General features: G+C 39.9%; 1 protein-coding gene across 1 annotated transcript in view; it reads left to right on the top strand.

The window, feature by feature from the left end:
* NEK10 (NIMA related kinase 10) overlaps positions 1-20,829 on the top strand; it is a 99,747-nt gene that overhangs the window by 11,317 nt on the left and 67,601 nt on the right. Inside the window, exon 4 of the mRNA XM_021719138.1 lies at positions 979-1,077. Within this exon, the coding sequence (XP_021574813.1) occupies positions 979-1,077 (99 nt within the window). The remainder of the gene's footprint in view (positions 1-978; positions 1,078-20,829) is intronic.

The raw sequence follows: 20,829 nt of genomic DNA on the forward strand, positions 1-20,829 counted from the left end.
TTTTTTTTTTTTTCAGTGAGAAACACAAAATACCTAAAAAATTATTATATATTCAGTTTAACAGTGTCCATCCACATACTAAGAAACCATCACAGCCCTTACCCGGCTAGGGTAGGGGACATGCTGTCCTATGGCTTTTGAAAGACTGCAAAGGCAGAATGCTACAAATCGCCACATAAGCCTGGAGAACTTTCCTTTGAGAAAGTTCATGTTTATGTAATTCCAACATATTTAGCTTAGATCTTGAACTTAGTCTGTTTAATTATGTGCAGAGTATCATATGCTCTGTGGCAATGTGACCCTTTTGTTCATTATCTCTTATCCTCTCTCAGTTTTAAAATGGGACGTTTTGGAGGTATTTTTGACCTCTTTATTGGACTTGAGTATTATGTCAGCAAAACAAAGCTGAAGCTGGAAATCCTAAATCTTTTATATACACAAAACATATAAACAATCAAAAACGACAGTCAGTGTGACTGAAGGGGCAGAGACTGTGTTAAATAAACTCTTATCTATGAGGAACTGTATGTGACAACTACTGTTGTTGATAGCTAGATTCTCCAGTGGGGTTGAGGGTACACAGAGAAGTCTCTTGAGGGAATTCTTCCCTTCCCATTACACAACTGACTAAATAATGGGCCCCACTCATTCTTTCTCTCCACACACACTTTTCTTTCCTCCAATCAATTTCAGCTGTTAAAGTGTTGAAAGAGAATAATTCAATTAATATCATTCATTAAAGTATAAAATGAATATACATATGTGAGAGAAGATACATATGTTTGACTATAATTTTTATGATTAACTTAATTGAATTTCTAGTTCCTATTTTAATAGCTGATACTTGTCTTTAGCAAGATGGTAAACCCAAGACTTCTTCTATACTGGCCTGGATATAGATCTTTGTCTGCATCGGTAACTGTGAGACAGCCTACATAATTTTTATTACAAAATGCTTTTCTGTTTGTTTCATCTCAGTATAAACTACAAGAATGAGAGAAATTTCAGCAAACATCCCCAGCATAAACTATTTCTGGAGATCTTTACAGCCTTGGTGAAAAATAGACTCATATGCAGGTAAGATTGTCCCTAAAAAAAGACAAGCAGACTTTTACCCAAGATTAGCATATATCATATTTCTTGTCTCTAGAACATGATTTGAAACAGTTTAAGATTGAACACAATGTAATTAAGGAAAAGAATAGAGCAGAGAACCTTTAGAAGGAGGCAAATGAGTAGACATTGTAGATGATCTCATTAAGATCACTCTGATTAGGTATTAAGTTGACCTGAATTTCACGGCAGATAAGAGTTTTTAAAAAGTTGTAGCGTTTTCTTTATTTTGACTTTGGGTACTCAAGGAAGACCTTATCGTATGGGTCCTTATGAAAAAGACATTGGGTAACACAATGGACAACATGCTTGTGGCACACTTTTGCAGTAGATATGACTAATTACATGGACTGCCCCAGCCATGACTTTGAGAAAAGAAAGACTGAGTGTATAATACCGGGTCACAGCCTCATAAAGATGTTTCTTTTCAGAACCAAATCAAAGGTTCCCTTCCTTGTCCTCAGACCTGTCTTAACACATATGCATGTTGGGATTGTAGTGGAAGGATTAGATAACAAATCCTCTAGATTCTTTCTAAAAAATATCAGGGGTTTCCAGTAAACCATTGACTGGTTCTGGGTAGCAGTCAGGATTGAATGTTCTTTCCATCCTTGGCTGCTTGTGTGAGAGCTGAGCATGCTCCTGCCAGATGTGAAGGAGACAACCTGCATTCTCATGATAGGACCCTGCCTTTTACTCTTCCCAGGAAGCCTGGACTCTCTCTTCCCACATGCATCAGCTGAAAGAGCCTTAAATCTTCCTTATCACTTTGTGACTTGATTGAGATATCTGAATTCTGTACCAGTGAGGATGGGAACAAACTATTCCTTTTCTGAAAAACAAAAATAGGAGTATTTATAATTTAGCACCTTGACCCAAGTGAAACTCTGACTTGGCCCAGTACGACAGCTGATTTTAAGTAGCACAGCATCCTGATGGGTCAGCTACTCAATTCACACCTCAGTGGTGACCTCATGACTTGATCTTTTGATGGCGTCATTTAGTATTGGTCAAATATATTAGTTTAGTTTAAAACATTTAGGCTTGGGATTGCATCTGTCATGCCTTTGTACTTAATTTAAGCAGAGGATTGTTAGACTGGATCAGATGCTACAAGAAGCCTGAAATCTTTACCGAGATTATGTAATTGGGTCACTCTGCAGTTCTTGACAATACACTAAAAGATTGTTCAAAAATGAATGAACACTGCAAAGGACGTGAAATTGTCCTCGACCATTTTTTTTCTTGAGCTTGAACAGAATAGAACAATGTTTACTGTTTAGTAACAAAATAATTATGCATAAAATGGTATTAGGAAATAAAATTCTTTAATTTTTTTTTGTAAGACAACTAACATGGACTCTTCAAGGGATGCCCAGTAGACCATTTGTTGGGTCAGTAATTTGGGGACGGCACTAGATGCAGAAATTGTTAGGGAAAATAAATGGACAAGAGCTGGCATTAACGAGTTGAAGATCTTAGCAAATCTGAAGTCACGAGTCTCTTTTCAGAGCCTTTTCAAATTCTTAGTGATTAATGGGGCATCTTAGATTGGATGGAGTTACTGGCTTGTAACATGAGCAGTCCCTGGAAATCTTCAAACTCGGAAGAGATAATCGTAGATCTCTTTGCTTTAATTGCCCGAGAAGGAATTTAGGAATGTTGAACATCAAGGACATCCTTTAATGTTATCCTGTGGCTGCTGACAGATTATTATGTCCAGTTCTATTCTAAACGCAGGGTTGAGTAAAAGACGGCTTAAATATAAAGGTCTTCCATTGTGTTTCACCCCGTATAACCTTACTAAAATGGTCAGGATCACACCCCCACCCTTATTTTTTCTTTCCCCTCTAACTTTAGACTTGCAGAAGAAGTACATCTTTTCTGGTATAGCTTCCTATCCCCGTTTTTTGTAAACATCAGATTTAGTGTTGGATGAAAAGTTTAGATTCTATTTAATAAACTGGTAATCCATTATCTTCAAGGAAGGGAGGAAGAAAATAGTGGAGAAGGAAGAGAGAGTGAAAATACAAATGACTGGGACATGTAGTTCCTTTCTTCCTGGGGACTCAAAGTCTACTCTGATCAGCAAAACAATTACCCCCATCCCAGTGCAAGGGGAAATGTGCTAAATGCACATAATTTATATTAAGACCATTAAAGGCTGCATGAGACTCAGGGTAGGGTAGGAATTTCGGTTCTTTGTCCAATTCTGGTTGTAGACAAGATTGGGCATATTCAGGGTGGTATGCTACTTAGTTTTGCCCTGAAAATATGACTTGTTGGAGATTTAGTCTCATTTGTGAAGTGTAATTCTTTCCAACTCCTCTCTCAATTTCTACCTAGTTGACAGTGATATTGTTCCTCATCTATTTCACGCTTCCTAACTGTAGTCTTCCCCTAAACCATATCTGTGGACACCTTTTTTCTGGATTCTTTTCCTAAGCTTGAACTATGATTACTCCTTCATTCTCAAAAATGAAATTGCCAGGTGGCATCTGAAACTAGACAAGACTTGCTAATCCAGAGTCAGATAAGGTAACACTGCAAATACCTCATGGTAAATCTCCAAGGACAAGGGCAAGTATTATCCTTGAACCTGAGGTTACTCCTAGTTATACAATCATAACTATTTTTTAAACTTTCATAACAGTGCTTATTTATAATATAGTAATACATCATAGTCTACATATTTATGCATAGAATGTGTAATGATCATGTCAGGGTATTTGAGGTATCCATCATTTTGAGAATTTGTCATTCCTGCATGTTGGAAGCAATTCAAGTCCTCTCTTCTAGCTACTTTGAAATATACAGCATACTGTTGTTAACTGTAGTCACTCTACTCAGTTGTTGAACAATAGAACTTCTACCATTTATCTAACTGTATGTTTGTGCCCTTTAACCTACCTCTCTTTATGCCCTGTCCACCCACCCACTCACACATCCCAGCCTCTAGTATCTATCATTCTGCCCTCTACCTTGATGAGATCAACTTTTTCAGCTCTTATATACAAGTGAAAACATGCATTATTTGTCTTTCTGTGCCTGGATTATATCATTTAACATAATGACCTCCAGTTCCATCCGTGTTGTTGCAAATGACATGATTTCAATTCTTTTTTTATGGCCAAATAGTTTTCCACTGTGTTTATATACCATTTAAAAAACCCATCTGCCATTAATGAAAACTGAGGCTGATTTCGTATTTTTGCTCTTGTGAATAAAGTGGCAATAAATGCCTAAGTGCAGGTATCTCTTTGCTACACTGATTTCTTTTGCTTTGGATAGATACCCAATAGTGGGACTGCTAGGTTGTTTGATAGTTCTGTTTTTAGTTTTTTGAGAAATCTCCATACTGTTTTCCATAGTGGCTGTACTAATTTCCATAGTGACTGTACCAACAGTGTACAAGATTTCCCTTCTCTCCAGATCCTCACCATCATATCACGTTGTGGTTTTCATTTTCATTTCTCTGATGATTAGTGATATTGAACATTTTTTCAAATACCCGTTTGTTATTTGTCTTCTTTTGAGAATTGTCTATTCATGTCCTTTGCACATTTTTTAATGGCATTTTTAAAATCATTGAATTGTTTGTATATAAAACAAACTTTATATGTGTATTGCTGAGTTAATTGGACTAATATTTTTGTATATTCTGGATATTAGTCCTTATCAGATGAATAGTTTGTAAATATTTTCTTTCATTCAACAGATTATTTCTTTATTCTTGTTTCCTTTCCTGAGCGAAAGCTTTTTCATTTGAGTCCCATTTGTCTATTTTTGTTTTAGTCGTTGGTGTTTTTGAGGTCTTAGTCATAAAATCTTTGTCTAGACTGACGTCTTGAAGTGTTTTTAGTTTTCTATGTTTTCTTCTAGTAGTTTTATAGGTTTAGGTCTTATGTTTAAGTCTTTACTCTATCTCAACTTGGTTTTCATATATAGGGAGAGAAAGGGGTCTGGTTTCATTTTTCTGCACTATTTGTTGAAGAGAGTGTCCTTTGTTGAAAATCAGTTGGCTGTAAATATGTGGATTTATTTCTGGGTTCTCTGATCTATTTTATTGTCCTATGTGTCTGATTTTATATCCATACCATGCTGTTTTGGTTACTATAGACTTGTTGCATATTTTGAAGTCAGGTAGTGTGATACCTCCAGCTTTGTGCTTTATGCTCAGGATTGCTTTGGTTATTCTGGCATTTTTGGTTTCACGTAAATTTTAGGAATTTTTTTTCTATTTCTGTGAAAAAGTACATTGCTAGTTTGATAGAGATTGCACTGAATCTTGCTTTGGGAAGCATAATTTTTTTGTTCTTTTGGTCAGGGTCTTGCTCTGTTGTGCAGGCTGGAGTGCAGTGTCACAATCACAGTTCACTGCAGCCTCAAACTCCTGGGTTCAAGTGATCCTCCCTCCTCAACCACTCAAGCTGGTGGGACTACAGGCATATGCCACCACGCTTGGCTACTTTATTTTTTGTAGAGACGAGGTCTTGGTATGTTACCTAGGTTGGTCTCAAACTCTTAGACTCAAGCAATCCTCTGCCTCCCAAAGTGCTGGCATTACAGGTGTGAGCTACTGTGCCGGCCAGAAGTATGATCTTTTCAACAGTATGAATTCTTTTAATCCTTGATCATGGGATGTCTTTCTATTTGTGTCCCTTTCAATTTCCTTTATCAGTGTTTTATAGTTTTCCTTGTAAAGGTATTTTACCTTCTTGTTTACATTTATTTCTAGATATTTTATTTTTTGTAGCTATTGTAAATGGGACTTCCTTCTTGACTTCTTTTTCTATTTCATGATTGGTATGTAGAAATGCTACAGATTTTTGTATGTTGTTTTTGTATCCTGCAACATTACTGAATTTGTTGATCAGATCTAACAGTTTTTTGATGGAGTCTTCTGGTTTTTCTAAATATAAAATCATGACCTTTGCAAAGAGGGACAATTTAACTTTCTTTTTTCCAATTCAGATGCCTTTTATTTCTTTGTTTTGCCCAATTGCTTCCATACTAGGTTGATCAGAAGTAGTGAAAATGGACATCCTTGTCATGTTCTGGTTCTTAGAGTAAAGGCTTCCTGTTTTCCATTCAGCATGATGTTAGTTACAGGTTTGTCATATATGGCCTTTATCATTTTGAGGCGTGTTTCTTCTATGCCTAGTTTGTTGAGAGTTTTCATCTTGAAGGAATGTTGGATTTTATCAAATACTTTTTCTGCATATATTGAGAGGATCATATGTTTTTGTTTTCTTCTTTCTGTTCATGTGATGGATCATAAATCATCCTTGTGTCCATGGTATAAATCCCACTTGATTGTAGTATATTATCTTTTCTATATGCTCTTGAATTTGGCTAGCTGGTATTTTGTTGAGAATTTTTACATCTATGTCCATCATGGATACTGACTTGTAGTTTTGTGTGTGTGTGTGTGTGGGGGGTGTCCTTGTCTGGTTTGGTATTAGGTTAGTGCTAACCTCATAGAATGAATTAAGGAGAGGAGGATTGGTATTAGTTCTTCTTTGTGTGCTTGATAGAGTTAGGCAGTGAATCCATCAGTCCTGAGCTTTGTTGGAAGACTTTTTTTTCTTTTACGTTTTGATTACTGATCTAATCTTGCTACGTGTAATCTATCTGTTCAGGTTTTCTTTTTCCTTCTAGTTCAATCTTGGAAGCTTTTGTTTTCAGGAATTTATCCATTTCCTGTAGGTTTTCCAGTTTGTTACCATGTAGTTGATCATAATAGTCTCTGATGCGCTTTTGCATTTTCATGGTTATCTGTTGTCATGTCTCCATTTCCACTTCTGATTTTGTTTATTTGGGTCTTCTCCTTTCTTGGTTAGTCTATCTAGCAGTTTATCAATTTTGTTTATCTTTTTGAAGGACCAACTTTTTGTTTCATTGATTCTTTATGTTCTTTTTTAGTCTCTATTTTGTTTAGTTTTACTCTGATCTTTATTTCTTTCCTTCTGTAATTTTGGGTTTGATTTGTTCTTGCTTTTCTAGTTCCTTGAGCTCCATTATTAGATTGTTTATTTTAAATACTTACACTTTTTGGATGTAGGTATTTTTGTAAACATCTGCTGTATTCCACAGGTTTTGGTATGTTGTGTTTCTATTTGTTTCAAGACATTTTTTGATTTCCATTTTAATATCTTCATTGATCCGATGGTTGTTTAGGAGCGTGTTTAATTTCTTTGTGTTTGTATAGTTTCTAAAATTCCGCTTGTTATTAATTTCTAGTTTTATTCTATTGTGGTCTGAGAAGATACTTGATATAATTTCAATTTTTAAAAAATTGGTGAGGCCAGGTTTGATGGCTCATGTCTATAATCCCAGCACTTTGGAAGGCCAAGGGGAGCATATTGCTTGAACCTGGGAGTTCAAGAACAGACTGGGCAAAATAGCAAGACCTTGTTTCTACAAAGTAATCAGAAAATTAGCAGGGCGTAGTAGCATGTGCCTATAGTCCCAGCTACTTGGGAGGCTGAGGTGGTTGCGTTACTTGAGCTCAGGAGTTTAAGGCTGTGGTGAGTCATGATCATGTCACTGTGCTCCAGTCTGGGTGGCCAGAGCAAGATCAAAGCTATACTCTCGCTCAAAAAAAAAAAAAAGAGGTAAAAAAGAATAAAAGTTGGTGAGACTTGTTTTGTGGCCTCACGTGTGGTCTGTCTTGAAGAATGTTTCATGTGCTGATGAGGAGAATGTGTACTCTGTAGTTGTTGAATAAAATATTCTGTATATGTCTATTAGGTTCATTTGATCTTGTCAGTTTAAATCCAATGTTTCATTCTTGATTTTCTTTCCAGATGATTTGTGTAATGCTGAGAGTGGGGTGGTGAGGTCCTTCACTATTAATGTATTGGAGTCTATCTCTCTCATTAGATTTAGTAGTATCTGCTTTACGAATCTAGGTACTCTAGTGTTGGGTGCATATATACTTAGAATTATTATTTCCTCTTGCTGTATTGATTCATTTATCATTATATAATGATGTTCTTTGTGTCTTTAAACTTTTTTTTTGCTTAAATTTTGTTTTATCTGATATAAGTATAGCTACTTTTGCTTGCTTTTGCATTCTGTTTGTGTTTAATATCTTTTTCTGTACCTTTATTTCAGTCTGTTTGTGTCTTTACTGGTAAAGTCCATTTCTTGTAAGCAGCATATAATTGGATCATGGTTTTAAAAAATTTGTTTGTCTAGTCTATAGTTTTTAAGGGGAAAATTAAATTTATTTACAGTTAAATTTATTATTGATATGTGAAGTTTTGTCCTGGTCATATTGTTAATTGTTTCTGGTTGTTTTGTATATTCTTTGTTGCTTTCTTTTCTCTTACTACATGTCATTATGGTTGGTAGTTATCTGTGGTGGTACCACTTGAGTCCTTTCTTTCTTACTTGTCTGTTTGCTTTACCATTGAATTTTATATTTTCTTGTGTTTTTGTGATGGTAAATGTTGTAATTTGTATTTCAGATAGGGCTTGTCTATTAGTGATGAATTTCTCTTTCTTGTGGGACTGGTCTACTGGTGATGAATTTTCTCAGCTTTTGCTTGCCTGAGAAAGACTTTCTCCTTCATGTATGAAGGATAATGTTGCTGGATGTAGTATTCTTGGCTGGCAGTTTCTTTTTTTCTTTCAGCACTTTGAATATGTTACCCCATTCTCTCCCAGCCCATGAGGTTTCTGCTGAGAAATCCATTGTTAGTCTGATGGGAATTTCTTTATAGGCGATGGAGGCTTTTCTCTTGATGTTTTTGGGATTCTTTCCTTGTCATTAATTTAGACATTTTGACTACAATGTGCTAATGAGAAGACCTTTTTGCATTATGTCTTTGGTGATTTCTGGGACTCCTTTGTCTGTATGTCTAAATACCTTGAGAGACTTGGGAAGTTTTCAGCTATTATTTGTTACATTGATTTTCTAACTCTTTCATTCTCTCTTTGCCTTCTGGGAAACAGATTGTATATTTGGTCACTTTATTGTATCCCATATATCACGAAGGTTTTGTTTATTCTTTTTTTATTATTTTTACTTTATTTTATACTTTGTTCAATGGATTTTCCACTTCAAGTATTTGTGTGTGTATGTGTGTGTGTATGTGTTTTAATGATATCTATCTTTTTGGTAAATTTCTCACTCATATTCTGAATTTTTTTCTGATTTTTTTGTATTGTTTTCAGAAATCTTTTGTATGTCACTGAGCTTCTTTAGAATCAATAATTTGAATTCTTTTTCTGAGGTTTTGTTAATTTCTTTTTTTATTGGAGTCTATTGCAGGAGAATTACTGTGTTCCTTTGGAGAGGTTTCTTTTTTTTTTTTCTTTTTCATATTTCCTGTGTCCTTATGGTGATATCTACACATCTGGTATAATAGTTGCTTCTTCCGATTTTTAAAATTTTCTTTTGTAGAGAGAACTTTCTTCTTAGATGAATATATGGTATTTGTGTGATAGGGCACTTTGGCTTTGATTCTGAGTATGTGCAGCAGTGTAGTCTCTTTTTCATTTATTTGACTGTAAACAGTATCATTGGTATCTGAGATTTCCTTAGGATGCAGGTATTAGTCAAGGTTGTGGTGTAGTTTTGCTGGGAACTGGGATGTCAGGTAGGCAAGCCTTTGGGCTCCAGTGTTGGGAGCAGTGGGCTAGCATGCCTGTCCTTGGGCCCCAGGTGGCATATACTGACACTGGTGTTAGCAGAACCAGGCAGGTCAATTCTTGGGGCTCCGATTGGCTTGAGGATGCCAGTAGCAGCAGCCAGGGGCCGGGAAGCTGGGTGAATTATCAGGCCAACAGGCAACTGGTGTGACATGAGTGATGATAGTGATGGTTGTGGGATAACTTTCTATGTTCCAAGTGGTGTGCAGTTGTATTGGTGGTGGCTGTAAATCCTGGGTGGACCAGCCTACAGGCCTGAAGGTGGTGCATGCAGGTAGGGGCCTGCTGTCATGGTACCAGCCGGGTGAGTAGAGTCAACCTTAGGGCTTTGGGAGGAATGTTCAAGTGCTGACAGTCGTGAACTAGGCAATCCTCTGGTCCCTGGACTATGCTTTGGCATGAGGAGAGAGAGAGGGGTAAAACTAGGCAGGGCTGGCTTGTCCTTAGGCCTGCTGATAGTGTACACATGTGCTAGCCATGGTAGGCAGGAACAGGGTGATCCCTAGGCCACTGAAAGAATGCTTGGGTGGGAGCAGCATTCTTGGGGAGCTGATCTATTGCCCTCCACTAGGTGGGGGGGCAGCAACCTAAGCTGGTGGGTGGGGAGCACGTATACCACTCATGACTCAGCCTTGGGTATAGTAGCCTGCAGTTGCTTGCACCTAAGCCCCAGAGTCACCAGCTCTTCTGCACTTCTGCCTTAGTGCTGCTGGACTTGCACCATCTGTTGGGGATGGGGTTCTAGAATGGTGCCTTGCTCAGCTCTGGTGGTAGCCCATGCATTGGTCATACCTTTGATCTGGGTGTGGTAGCCCATGGTTACTCACACCTAAGCCCCTGGAGCAGCAGCTTGTGCTTCTCTTGTGTCCGAGCCCCAGTGCCACCGTGCTGCAGGACAGTACACAGTCTGTTGGTAGTAGACTTCTCAGATGGCACCTTGCTGTAGTGGCAAAGGTCTCAGGGAACATGATGGACCAAGATGAACTTCCTCCCTGGGGCAGTGCTGTCAATCTCCTGGCAGCTCCTTATGTTAGTTTCGGGCCCATGAGGATCAAGAGGCTCTCCTGTGTGTAGGATTGCAGGAGTTTCTGGTGAAGGTGTCTCAATGGACCCTTTCCCCGTGTTGGGGTCTCTGTTGGCTCCCAGCGGATTCCGGCTATGCAAGATGCCTCATTTCCTTTTTCTTCCGTGCTTTAGGTTTTGCCTGTCACTTTTTGGTTGAATTTTGGTGCTCTCTCCTGGGTGATCTGTTTAAAGTATTTAATTGCTATTTTGGTTCTTCTGGGAGGGCAAATTGAGTACAAAATGTCCTAGTTAGCCATCTTGTAATGTTACTCCTGGGGACTAATCTTGATGTGTGGCAGGGTATGGAAACAAATTGTGATCATCCACCTTTTGTTCTGATATCATTTAACTCTAGTAGAGTCTGATATGAGAAAATAAATCCACCCTTTTCCATCTTATCTGCCTGAACAGAAACGTACAAAGGATGCTTGGTATCCAAAGCAGGTTGTTACAAGGTTGTGTCGGGAAGTAAAAGTTATCACAACCCTAGCCAGGCTGGGTGGCTCAGCCTGTAATCCCAGCACTTTGGGAGACTGAGGAGAATGGATTGCCTGAGCCCACGGGTTTGAGACCAGCTTGGGCAACTTGGCAAGACCTCATCTCCACAATAAATTAAAAAATTAGCCAGGCATGGTAGTGCTCGCCTGTAGTTCTGGCTGTTTGGAAGGCTGAGGCAGAAGGATGGCCTGAGTCCAGCAGGTCGAGGCTGGGATGGCTGTGAGTGTGTCATTGCACTCCAGCCTGGGCGACAGAGTGAGACTCCAACTCACAAATAAATAAAAACCTTATCACAACCCTGATATATTCTCTAATTAGCTGGCCGTTTATAATATTGACCTTGGTTCAAATATCTCGCTTGTGTATCTGCTTCTCTGGGCTTCCTCTGTGTTAGTCCATTCATTGTTGATATTAAGAGTCTATAATGCAAGGCAAATATAATTTACTTGTGAAATGAACTTGCAAGTTTTGCTAGAGATGAAGATTTCATGAAGTTATTAAAAGTGATGGTGCTAAACAGGTAGACTATGATAAAAGAGGCTCTGGAAGAATCAGGCCACTTGACAATTGAGAGTGTTAACAAGGAAGATGACAGGTATGTTTTGCATAACAAGGAAGGGGAGGGCCTTTGGGGGAAGAATGGTGGATCCTTCCAGTATATTCACAACATAGGCCTCTTTATGCTGCAAAAGTTAAAAGTGGATAAAGAATGTTGGATCGTGTTATATGATTTTTTTTTTGGAAAAAATATGCCAAAGAATTCATTCTTGCTTTATTCTAGCTACCAGAGTAGTGTTACAGTATAACATACATTTCGTTAACTGTAAAATAAAATATATATCTTAGTTTCATAATTTATTTTAAACATGTTTTAATTCTCTCCTCTGTTCTTTATTATGAAAGTTGGCATTATTTGAAAGCAGGTTTACTTACCTGGCCTCTTCCTTAACTATTTTTTAATAATAATAAGGTTATCTCCCTTCCTTTGCCTATATTTTTTTTAGAGGTGAGCATGTCCCAGGTACTCATTTTTGTTAGAAGAAACCCACCATTTAGTATGCCCTTATTTGTCAAAAAACCCATTCACTTTTGTGAAAAGAACAAGTTGGCATTTTTGTTATCTTATTCCCCATTTCCTGAACGAACTGTTACAAATGAGAAGAATTTTGGAAATGAGTCTATAGGAAGGAAGTCGAGATGGGGAATATGTTTATACCAGGTGCGAGAGAAGACATATCGAACCAGGAGAAAACACCACAATCTTATTAGAAATTATAGTTAAAAAGTGTTCAGGGAACTTCATAGAAGCATCTAACCAAGAGAATCAATATTATTATTTGTTTAGCAATCAGACAATTTGTTATCTATGTCTATCCAGTGACTAAAGCAAGTGACTGCTTTCCTTTTGAGCTTCTCCTGGACCTTAGCATCAACTGTCCAGACCCTGTCACAAAACAAGGCTGAGAAGGCCAGAAGTTAGGAGTCAGGGAGAATTTCTTCAGTGTTTTGAATGAGTTCTTGAAATCTATGGATCTAAGGAAGAGATGCTTTTTCTGTGATTTTATCTCATCAACCAGCACAGAGGTCAAACCTTTGAAGGTCTTGTCATTGTCTAAGAAAGGAGAGGCCTGGTCACCTTGGTAAAATCTGACATATAATTCAGAACGTCCCTAGAGAGACAGGTCTTCAAGTCATTCGTATACACTGAATACAGATAAAGTTACATTAAGACCTCAAAAGTCTCAGGCTTGTGCCTTTATGTATACATAATCTTCCAACAGCCAGTTCTTTAGCTGGTTCACAAAGTTCTCTGAGATCTTGTTCCTTCTCAGTTTCATCTCTTTGTCTAGCCTAGTAGGCTCATTGAGATGAGAGTGAAATTTCTGTTCCTTTGAAAGTTATTCTTTTTCTCACCAATGAGAAAAAGCCTGTGTCCATGCTAGAGCCCGAAGTTCGTGTCTCAGCTTCTTTATGGATCTTTTATTTCTTGCTCAAGTCACTGACACTGATTTTGTTGGGGAACACCAAGGCTGAGATTGTGCATTTGGAATTTCTTTTTATTAATTTATTTTGATTACTTAAAAATTTTGAAAAATACAGAAAATTATTTTTAAAAATTAAATTTATCCTTTATCTAATTTTTAGAAATAGCTATATTAACTCTTGGTATATTTTCTTCTAATTAAAAAAATTATGTTTTTGCACTTATCTGATAGATTATTATGCACATACAAAACCATCCTCTGCTTTTATCCAGAGTAGAATTTTTGAAAGAGCTGGGTCTTTGGTTGAGAACAGATCTTGTCTTTTGGTATCTCTTTTACTCTAAGCTTTGCAACCTTAAATGTCGACATGAAGAAAACAAGCTTAAGAGCCTAAAATCTCACGTAGTCTCCAAGCAAATAATGATTTCTCTTCTTCCCATCACCTAACTTGGAGCAAATGTCTAGCTCTTACATTTTTATTTCTCATGCAACGTTATTTAGAGTTTTGAAGTTAAATGCACACATACATACACAACACACAGATACATTGGTACCCAGGGGCTCTGTATCTTGAAGTTCAATCAACTGCAGATTGGAAATATTTGAGAAAAGAAAGCGTAAAAAACAGCACAATTAAAAAATAAAAATAGGAGGGAAGGAGGGGCACGCAATCACCCATTGGATACCATGTCCACTACTGGGGGCGGGGAGAGAGGGCTTGCTAGAAGGCCACACCTTACCTCCGTGCAATGTATTTAAGTAGCAAATTCTCATATGTACCCCACAACCCTAAAAAAAAATACATATAAAAACAATACAACAACTACTGATGGAACATTCTTATTGTACTAGATATTATAAGTAATCAGAGATTATTTAAAGTATGTAACAGGATGTGCATAGGTTATATGCAAATTCTGTGCCATTTTATATCTGAGGCTTGAACACTGGATTTTGATAGTCAAACAGGTCCTGGACCTGATCCGCCAAGGATACCGAGGGATGTCTATATATGCCAAAAGAAGTCATCCGATTATAAAGCTGGAGTGGACTCTGAAGAAAATCTAGTTCAGTCGCTTTTGATAAATGTGGAACTGAGAAGTTAAGGTCCAAAGTCCAGAGGCAGAGTCTTGGCCGCTACGCTTTTCTGCTTTACCTCACTGATTCAGTGGTTATTTACTAGTTAGGGCGGTTTAAAATTTGTTTTCAGGTTTGCACTAGGGAAAAGGACCAGTCTGGCAGCCATGTTCTCAATTTGCTACTACTTAATACCGTGCCTTGCGAAACTCGTCCACTTGGATGCATAATAGGCAGGAAAGAACTCATTGTTCTTTGGCCACAGGTAACCACCAGAACCAGTTTCAAACCTGGCCAAATCAATAAATGACAGTCTCTCGTCAGTACAAGAACTTCTGAGAACCAGACAATAAGTGAGAGTTACATTCCAGGAAGCACATTTCCACAGCTAAAAATCAACCAATCCCCGAACACTTTTGTGAAAACTCACCCATTCCTAAATTTCCCTATCAGCTTTGCTCCAAGAGACAGGGCTTTATAACTATACACTCCCTTTGCTGTAAATTCATCTTTTTGTTTCGTGCATTGACTGGGGGACTTGTCTTTCTTTCGGTATGTCAAAGTTAACATGCTTAAAAGAGGAGGCTGAGGTGGGAGGATCGCCTGAGTCCAGAAGGTCAAGGCTGCTGTGAGCTGTGATTGAGTCACTGCACTCCAGCCTGGGTGACAGAGTGAGACCCCAATTCCAAAAAAAGTGAAACTAGTCAGTAAGAATTCCTTAAATAGTCATGTATGAGGAATTTCTTTCTTCACATGTATTGGTTTAAAAGTTTTGAATTTCTATTTTAACTTAAAATTTTACTTTTTTTGTCTAAAAGCTATAGGACTCTGCCTTGTGAATTTGAAGTAATATTTATTTTGAAACAGGCTTGAATCCCTCTACTTTTAAACATTGTATGAAAGGTGGCAGGTTTTTTGTGTTGTTGTACTTCTTCCACCAGAGAGTCAGAGAAAAGTCAGCTGCACATGGGCCTGGGCTGTCATCTCTGCCCTTTGTAGCAGTGCCTGGGCTCACTTAACCCCCAGCTGCTCGGGGCTCTTGATTGAGTAGCCGTAGCCTTATGATACGATATCATAGCTCTTGGACTGATTTTGGCCTGAAACTCTCATGTCCCATCTTGGTTCCTTCCACTGTGCAAGAAGTTGAAACCCCGAATCCCCTTTCTCTTGCCAAATACTGTGTCTCCAAGTGCCATTTTTTCATCTCTTTTTATAACGCTAGCAGAAACTGGTACCTGATGTTGACAGCAATATGGCAGGTGGTCCATGGACAAAGGCCGTGGAAGCTGATCAAGCGACCATGTATTAATAGTCCTGTGAAATCAGTGGCATAAATTCAGTCACAAGAGGGGATAAATATTTGCCCGCTCATGAATTCGCTTCTGTGTGGCTGCTATATTGAGCCATAGCCTCTGGGGAAACACAATCTTTGCAGACAGAGTTCCTCAGGGCTGCCTCAAAGGACCCTCAAGCCACTCTGCTGAATGTGCTTGTTTCCATATTAAACATAATTGCAGAGCCACTTTCTTTCTAGTCATCCCCTGCGTGGGACCCAGGTGGACAGAGAGGGGTGGCAGGAGCACTGGACTGGAAGTCAGACACCCGGCTCTGTGCTTACATGTCTGGGAGCCAGACACTGCAGGTCACTGTTGCTCAGTCAGTAAAATAGAGGCACTCGTCTTTCCAATCTGTCACTGTTATTCTCTGTAATTCTCTGATGGCACTGCGTGCTTCCTTGGTCCCCACCTCTTGGCAAACAGATGTATATATAATTGCCTTACAAAGCTCGCAGTTCCCCTTGGACACTGGCGCACCATCCCGCGCGGCCCGTCCTTGTGGTGGGTCGAGGGCTGGAAGCCAAGGAAGGAACAACTGCTCTTTCAGAGGTCAGGGCAGAGGGAGAAGCCAGAGGACTCAGACACCAGGAATTCTGTTTATATTTACAGCAGCCGAGGCCAGAATCACGTAGAAATATTAATAGCTTTGGACGTTAGTCTCCAAATTGCAACACAAAACCGAAAAAAAAAAAAAAAAAAACCAAACCCATTTGCTTAGAGCAGAACTTTCATTCCTGAGACTTTTCTGGAACTTTTCACTTATATACACTTCTTTATTAGTTAAAAAAAAATCTATTCTAGAGTTTTTTGTTCTCTTCTTGGGAGGGTAAGAGGAACAGAAGAAAACACCTTTTTATATTTATTTTAATATGAGAAAACATTGGAAAGGTCATGAACTTTCCTCATGAAGACTGTATATAGCTAACAGGGAAAATACCAGTGCACGTGTATTTGTGGCATGAGTCATCTCTTAAAAGCTTCCATGGTCTTTCCTCATAAATAATGGAGAGTAATCAGCATTTGACATCGTTAGGTTGTTAGCAACTCTTGCAACCTGATCATTATTTCTGCTGGTTCTTTGCGATGCACTGTCTTTGCACCACAGTTCAGGCCACAAGCTATCTTTAGCTAACCCAGCATCTTGTCATGTGCCCTCTCTCTAATTATAACGATTAAAGGTATTCTCTCTGTATTAGGAGCCTTAGGATAACCACAGTTTTAATGCATGTTCCCGCAGATGTCTGTTTTGAATTCAACACGTCTTTCAAAACTGCTACATTTTTTCCCAATGCAGACTATGTGTGATCTGAAGTCAGGGCGAAGCTGAGTACAGTAACCTGTGTAACCTTGTACAATTCTGCCTGGCTGGCATTCTAGGGTTGGTTGAGTTCTGACTCGATTTTTCAGAAGAAACTGGGCTTTGCCCTCATGGCAAATGGGCCACTGACAAGGTGCTGGGGCCAGAAGAGGGGCTGTGGTGTTAACAGCAGCTGTGGCGGGCAGCTCCTGCCAGGAGTCTTGGTGATGGCAGGAAGTGTAACTCTCAGCCAGGGATGCTCTTGGGATGTCCTGCTTAATATCTCTCTGCAGAGCTAGGCTTCTGCTGAGGGTCTCTAACCTGCACGAAGCACTCCAGTATCCCTAGGAACATAAGACTACAGGAAAATCATATCTACCTAAGACTTTGTAGATGGAAACTCAGTCTTTGTAGTTAAGTCTTTGTAGATGGAAGGAACAATGCGTGGCTTGGGGTAGGGGCCAGCACCTCCAGTGGCGTCTGTCTTCGAGGAGGGTGGTCTCATTTTTTCGGTGGCTGAGCAGGGATGGGAAGGGACAATGTGGTCACCAGAGAGTGTAGACAATCCCCACCCTAACTTCCTACTTCTGAGATGTGCAGGTTTGGGGACAGAGATGAGTTTTGTGGGGCCACAGGGGGAGACAAAGCCAAATTCTGCCATCAGAGGCCAAGGATCGATATGGGACAAGCCAGGTGATGGGTAGCTTGGGTCCACAGCTCCAGAAATTATTCAGTGTGACCGGAGCTGCAAGGACTTTAAAGTGTCCTTGCTGAATACTCAGCCAGCTCAGCTGTGGTGGAGGGAGAGGGTGGGAGAAATTATGTAGAGTCTAGTCTAGAATAAGTTCTGCTATCTCCCTCTGTTTTTCTTGGCTAAGTATGAAATAGTTGACATTTGTGTTTCGGGCTTCCGTGAACATGTGCACCAGGCACCCCTGTTGGACTAGCTTGGAGGGCTGTTTGAGACAGGTGTCACCTGGCTGTGGCCACCTTCCATGTCCAAGTTCCAGTGTACGGTGGGGCGCAGCCTCCCTTCCTCACCCCAGGAGCTCAGTCTGTGCCATGTCGGCTGCTTCTGCACCACACTGTGGTTAGCACAACCGCAGGTGACTGGCCTCATGTCACGTCAGAGAACACCTTTCTAATTCTTTATGAGGTTTCAGTGCTGAAAAGCCACAAAAGTCTGTTATGAGAACCACCTTGGGCATGAGTGCACAGCCCAATTGTGTGATGGCAGGGTCAGATGCTGTAGGGCCTTGTGAGCCATGGTATAGACTTTGGCCTTTATTCTGAGTGAGATGGGGTCATTTGGAGAGTTTAGGCAGAGGCAGGCCATGAATTGCCTTGTGTTAGTAAAGAATTGCTTCACTTTGGCAGATGTGAGAGAGTAAAGTAGGGGACAAAGCCAGAAGTAAGGATGCCCGATGAGAGGCTTTTGCAATTGCTCAATCAAAACAAGATGGCGACTTGAACTGTAGTGGAGAGGAGAGGGATTGAGGAGTGGTCAGATGGTGAGGATAGATATTTTAAAGGCAGAGCAGATGAGATTTACTGAGAAATTGGACAAGGGTGTGAGGGAAACGGAGGGGGCAAGAAAAACACCAAAGATTTTGGTCTGGTCACCTGATTTTATTGGGGAACACCAAGGTTGAGATTGTGCATTTGGAATTTCTTTTTATTAATTTCTTTTGATTATTCAAAAATTTTGAAAAACACAGAAAGTTATTTTAAAAATGAAAATTTACTCTTTATACAGCTCTTAGAAATAGCTATATTAACTCTTGCTGTATCTTCTTCTAATTAAAAAAAATTTGCTTTTTCACTTATTTGATCAATTATTATGCACATACAAAGCCACACTCTGCTTTTATCAAGAGTAGAATTTTCTTTTTTTGAGTCGGAGTCTCACTCCGTTGCCCAGGCGGGAATGCAGTGGCATGCTCATGGCCACCCCAGCATCGACCTGCCGGGCTCCAGTGATCCTTCTGCCTCAGCCTTCCAAATAGCCAAAGCTACAGTCACGCGCTACCATGTCCAGCTAATTTAAAAAAAAATTTATTGTAGAGATGAGGTCTTGCCAAGTTGCCTGGGCTGGTCTCGAACCCATGGGCTCAGGCAATCCACTCGTCCCGGCCTCCCAAAGTGCTGGGATTACAGGCTGAGCCACTGAGCCCGGCCAACAGTAGAATTTTTGAATGAGCTGGGTCTTTGGTTGAGGACGAATCTTGTCTTTTTGTCTCTCTTTTACTCTAAGCTTCACAACCTTAAATGTCGACAAAAAGAATATAAGCGTTAAGAACCTAAGATCTTATGTAGTCCTCAAACAAGTAATGATTCCTCTTGTTCGCATCACCTAACTTGAAGCAAATATCTAGCTCTTACATTTTTATTTCTCATGCAATGTTATTTAGAGTGTTGAAGTTAAATGTGCCACACACACACACACACACACACACACACACAAATATACACATTGGCCTTTGGTATCCAGGGGTTCTGTATCTGGTCTGGGAGTTCACGAAGTCAGTTTCAGGCATGTCAACTATCAAACCCAAACTGGGGACGCCGTGGGTGTGGGTGTTAGTCTCAACCTGGGCTCTGTTGCTTCAACTCTTTGGGTATAAGTGTCCTCAATAACTGATGCGAAAAGCACCTTGTCACTGGTACCTTCTATGGCCTGGGATATCAGGAGTCGACTGAAAAGCTTTCACCATTTTGACTACGTTTATACCAGCTCTAACTGGGCATGGCACAGCCGAGCGACAAAACGGAGATTGTTCACAGTGGCCGAATAGGGACGGGAAAGGACAATGGAGGTCACTAAAGAATGTAGACGATCCCCACCCCGACTTCCTACTTCTAAGCTTATGAAGGCGTGGAAAAGCAGGGTTGTGTGTTGACCACTGTGCTCCTCTAGTTTAAATCCAGCACGTGAGATCCACCTCAACTGAGACCAGCATGTGCTTGCCTTCCCAACGCTGGTTTAAAACCGAGAACTGGTCGATCCATGCTTATCTGAGTAGCTACTGAGTACAAGGCCATGTGACTGTCTAGGAATCTGGGCATCGGTTGGTTCCTTCAACCACACAGCAGAATTGCCATTGTCCTTATTTTAAAGACCCTTGGAAGGCTAGGACTCAGTCATTCTTTACTAATGAAACATAATTGTAAAACCTTTCAAAATGTACTTGAGTGAATACTTGTATCATTTGATGGCAATGAAGTGACACTTTAAACAGTTCTTCAGAAATCTGCTGATGGTATTTTGGATATTGAATGTATTCAATGTTTGAAGCAAAATCCAGTTTTTTTTCCCTTCCCCCTCTGAACGGGCTTCATGATGAACTCACATTCAGTTTCTGTCCTAATATGACTTCTCCAGAGACTGTGACTTTGCTTCCAGAGCGTTTTGCAGACTCTCAACATAGAGCCATAGGGCCATGCTGGTGCTTAACCCAGATCACTCAGATCCTCACCCTTTTTGTTTTTTGTTTGTTTTAAGTTAGTGTCTCACTCTCACCCAGGCTGGAGTACAGTGGCATGATCATGGCTCACCACAGCCTCGACCTCCTGGGCCCAAGCAATCCTGCATCAGCCTCCTGAATAGCTGGGATTATAGCATACACCACCACTCCCAGCTAATGATTCCAGTTTTTGCAGAGACAGGGTCTCGCTGTGTTGCCCAGGCTGGTCTCGAACTCTTGGGCTCAAGCAAACCCCCTGTCTCTGCCTCCCAAAGTGCTGGGATTAAAGGTATGAGCCACCATGCCCAGCCCCCCTGTTGTTTTGGTGTTTT

Source organism: Carlito syrichta, unplaced genomic scaffold (assembly GCF_000164805.1).
Source record: "Carlito syrichta isolate Samal-C Ts95f unplaced genomic scaffold, Tarsius_syrichta-2.0.1 Scaffold113587, whole genome shotgun sequence".
NCBI lineage: Eukaryota > Metazoa > Chordata > Mammalia > Primates > Tarsiidae > Carlito > Carlito syrichta.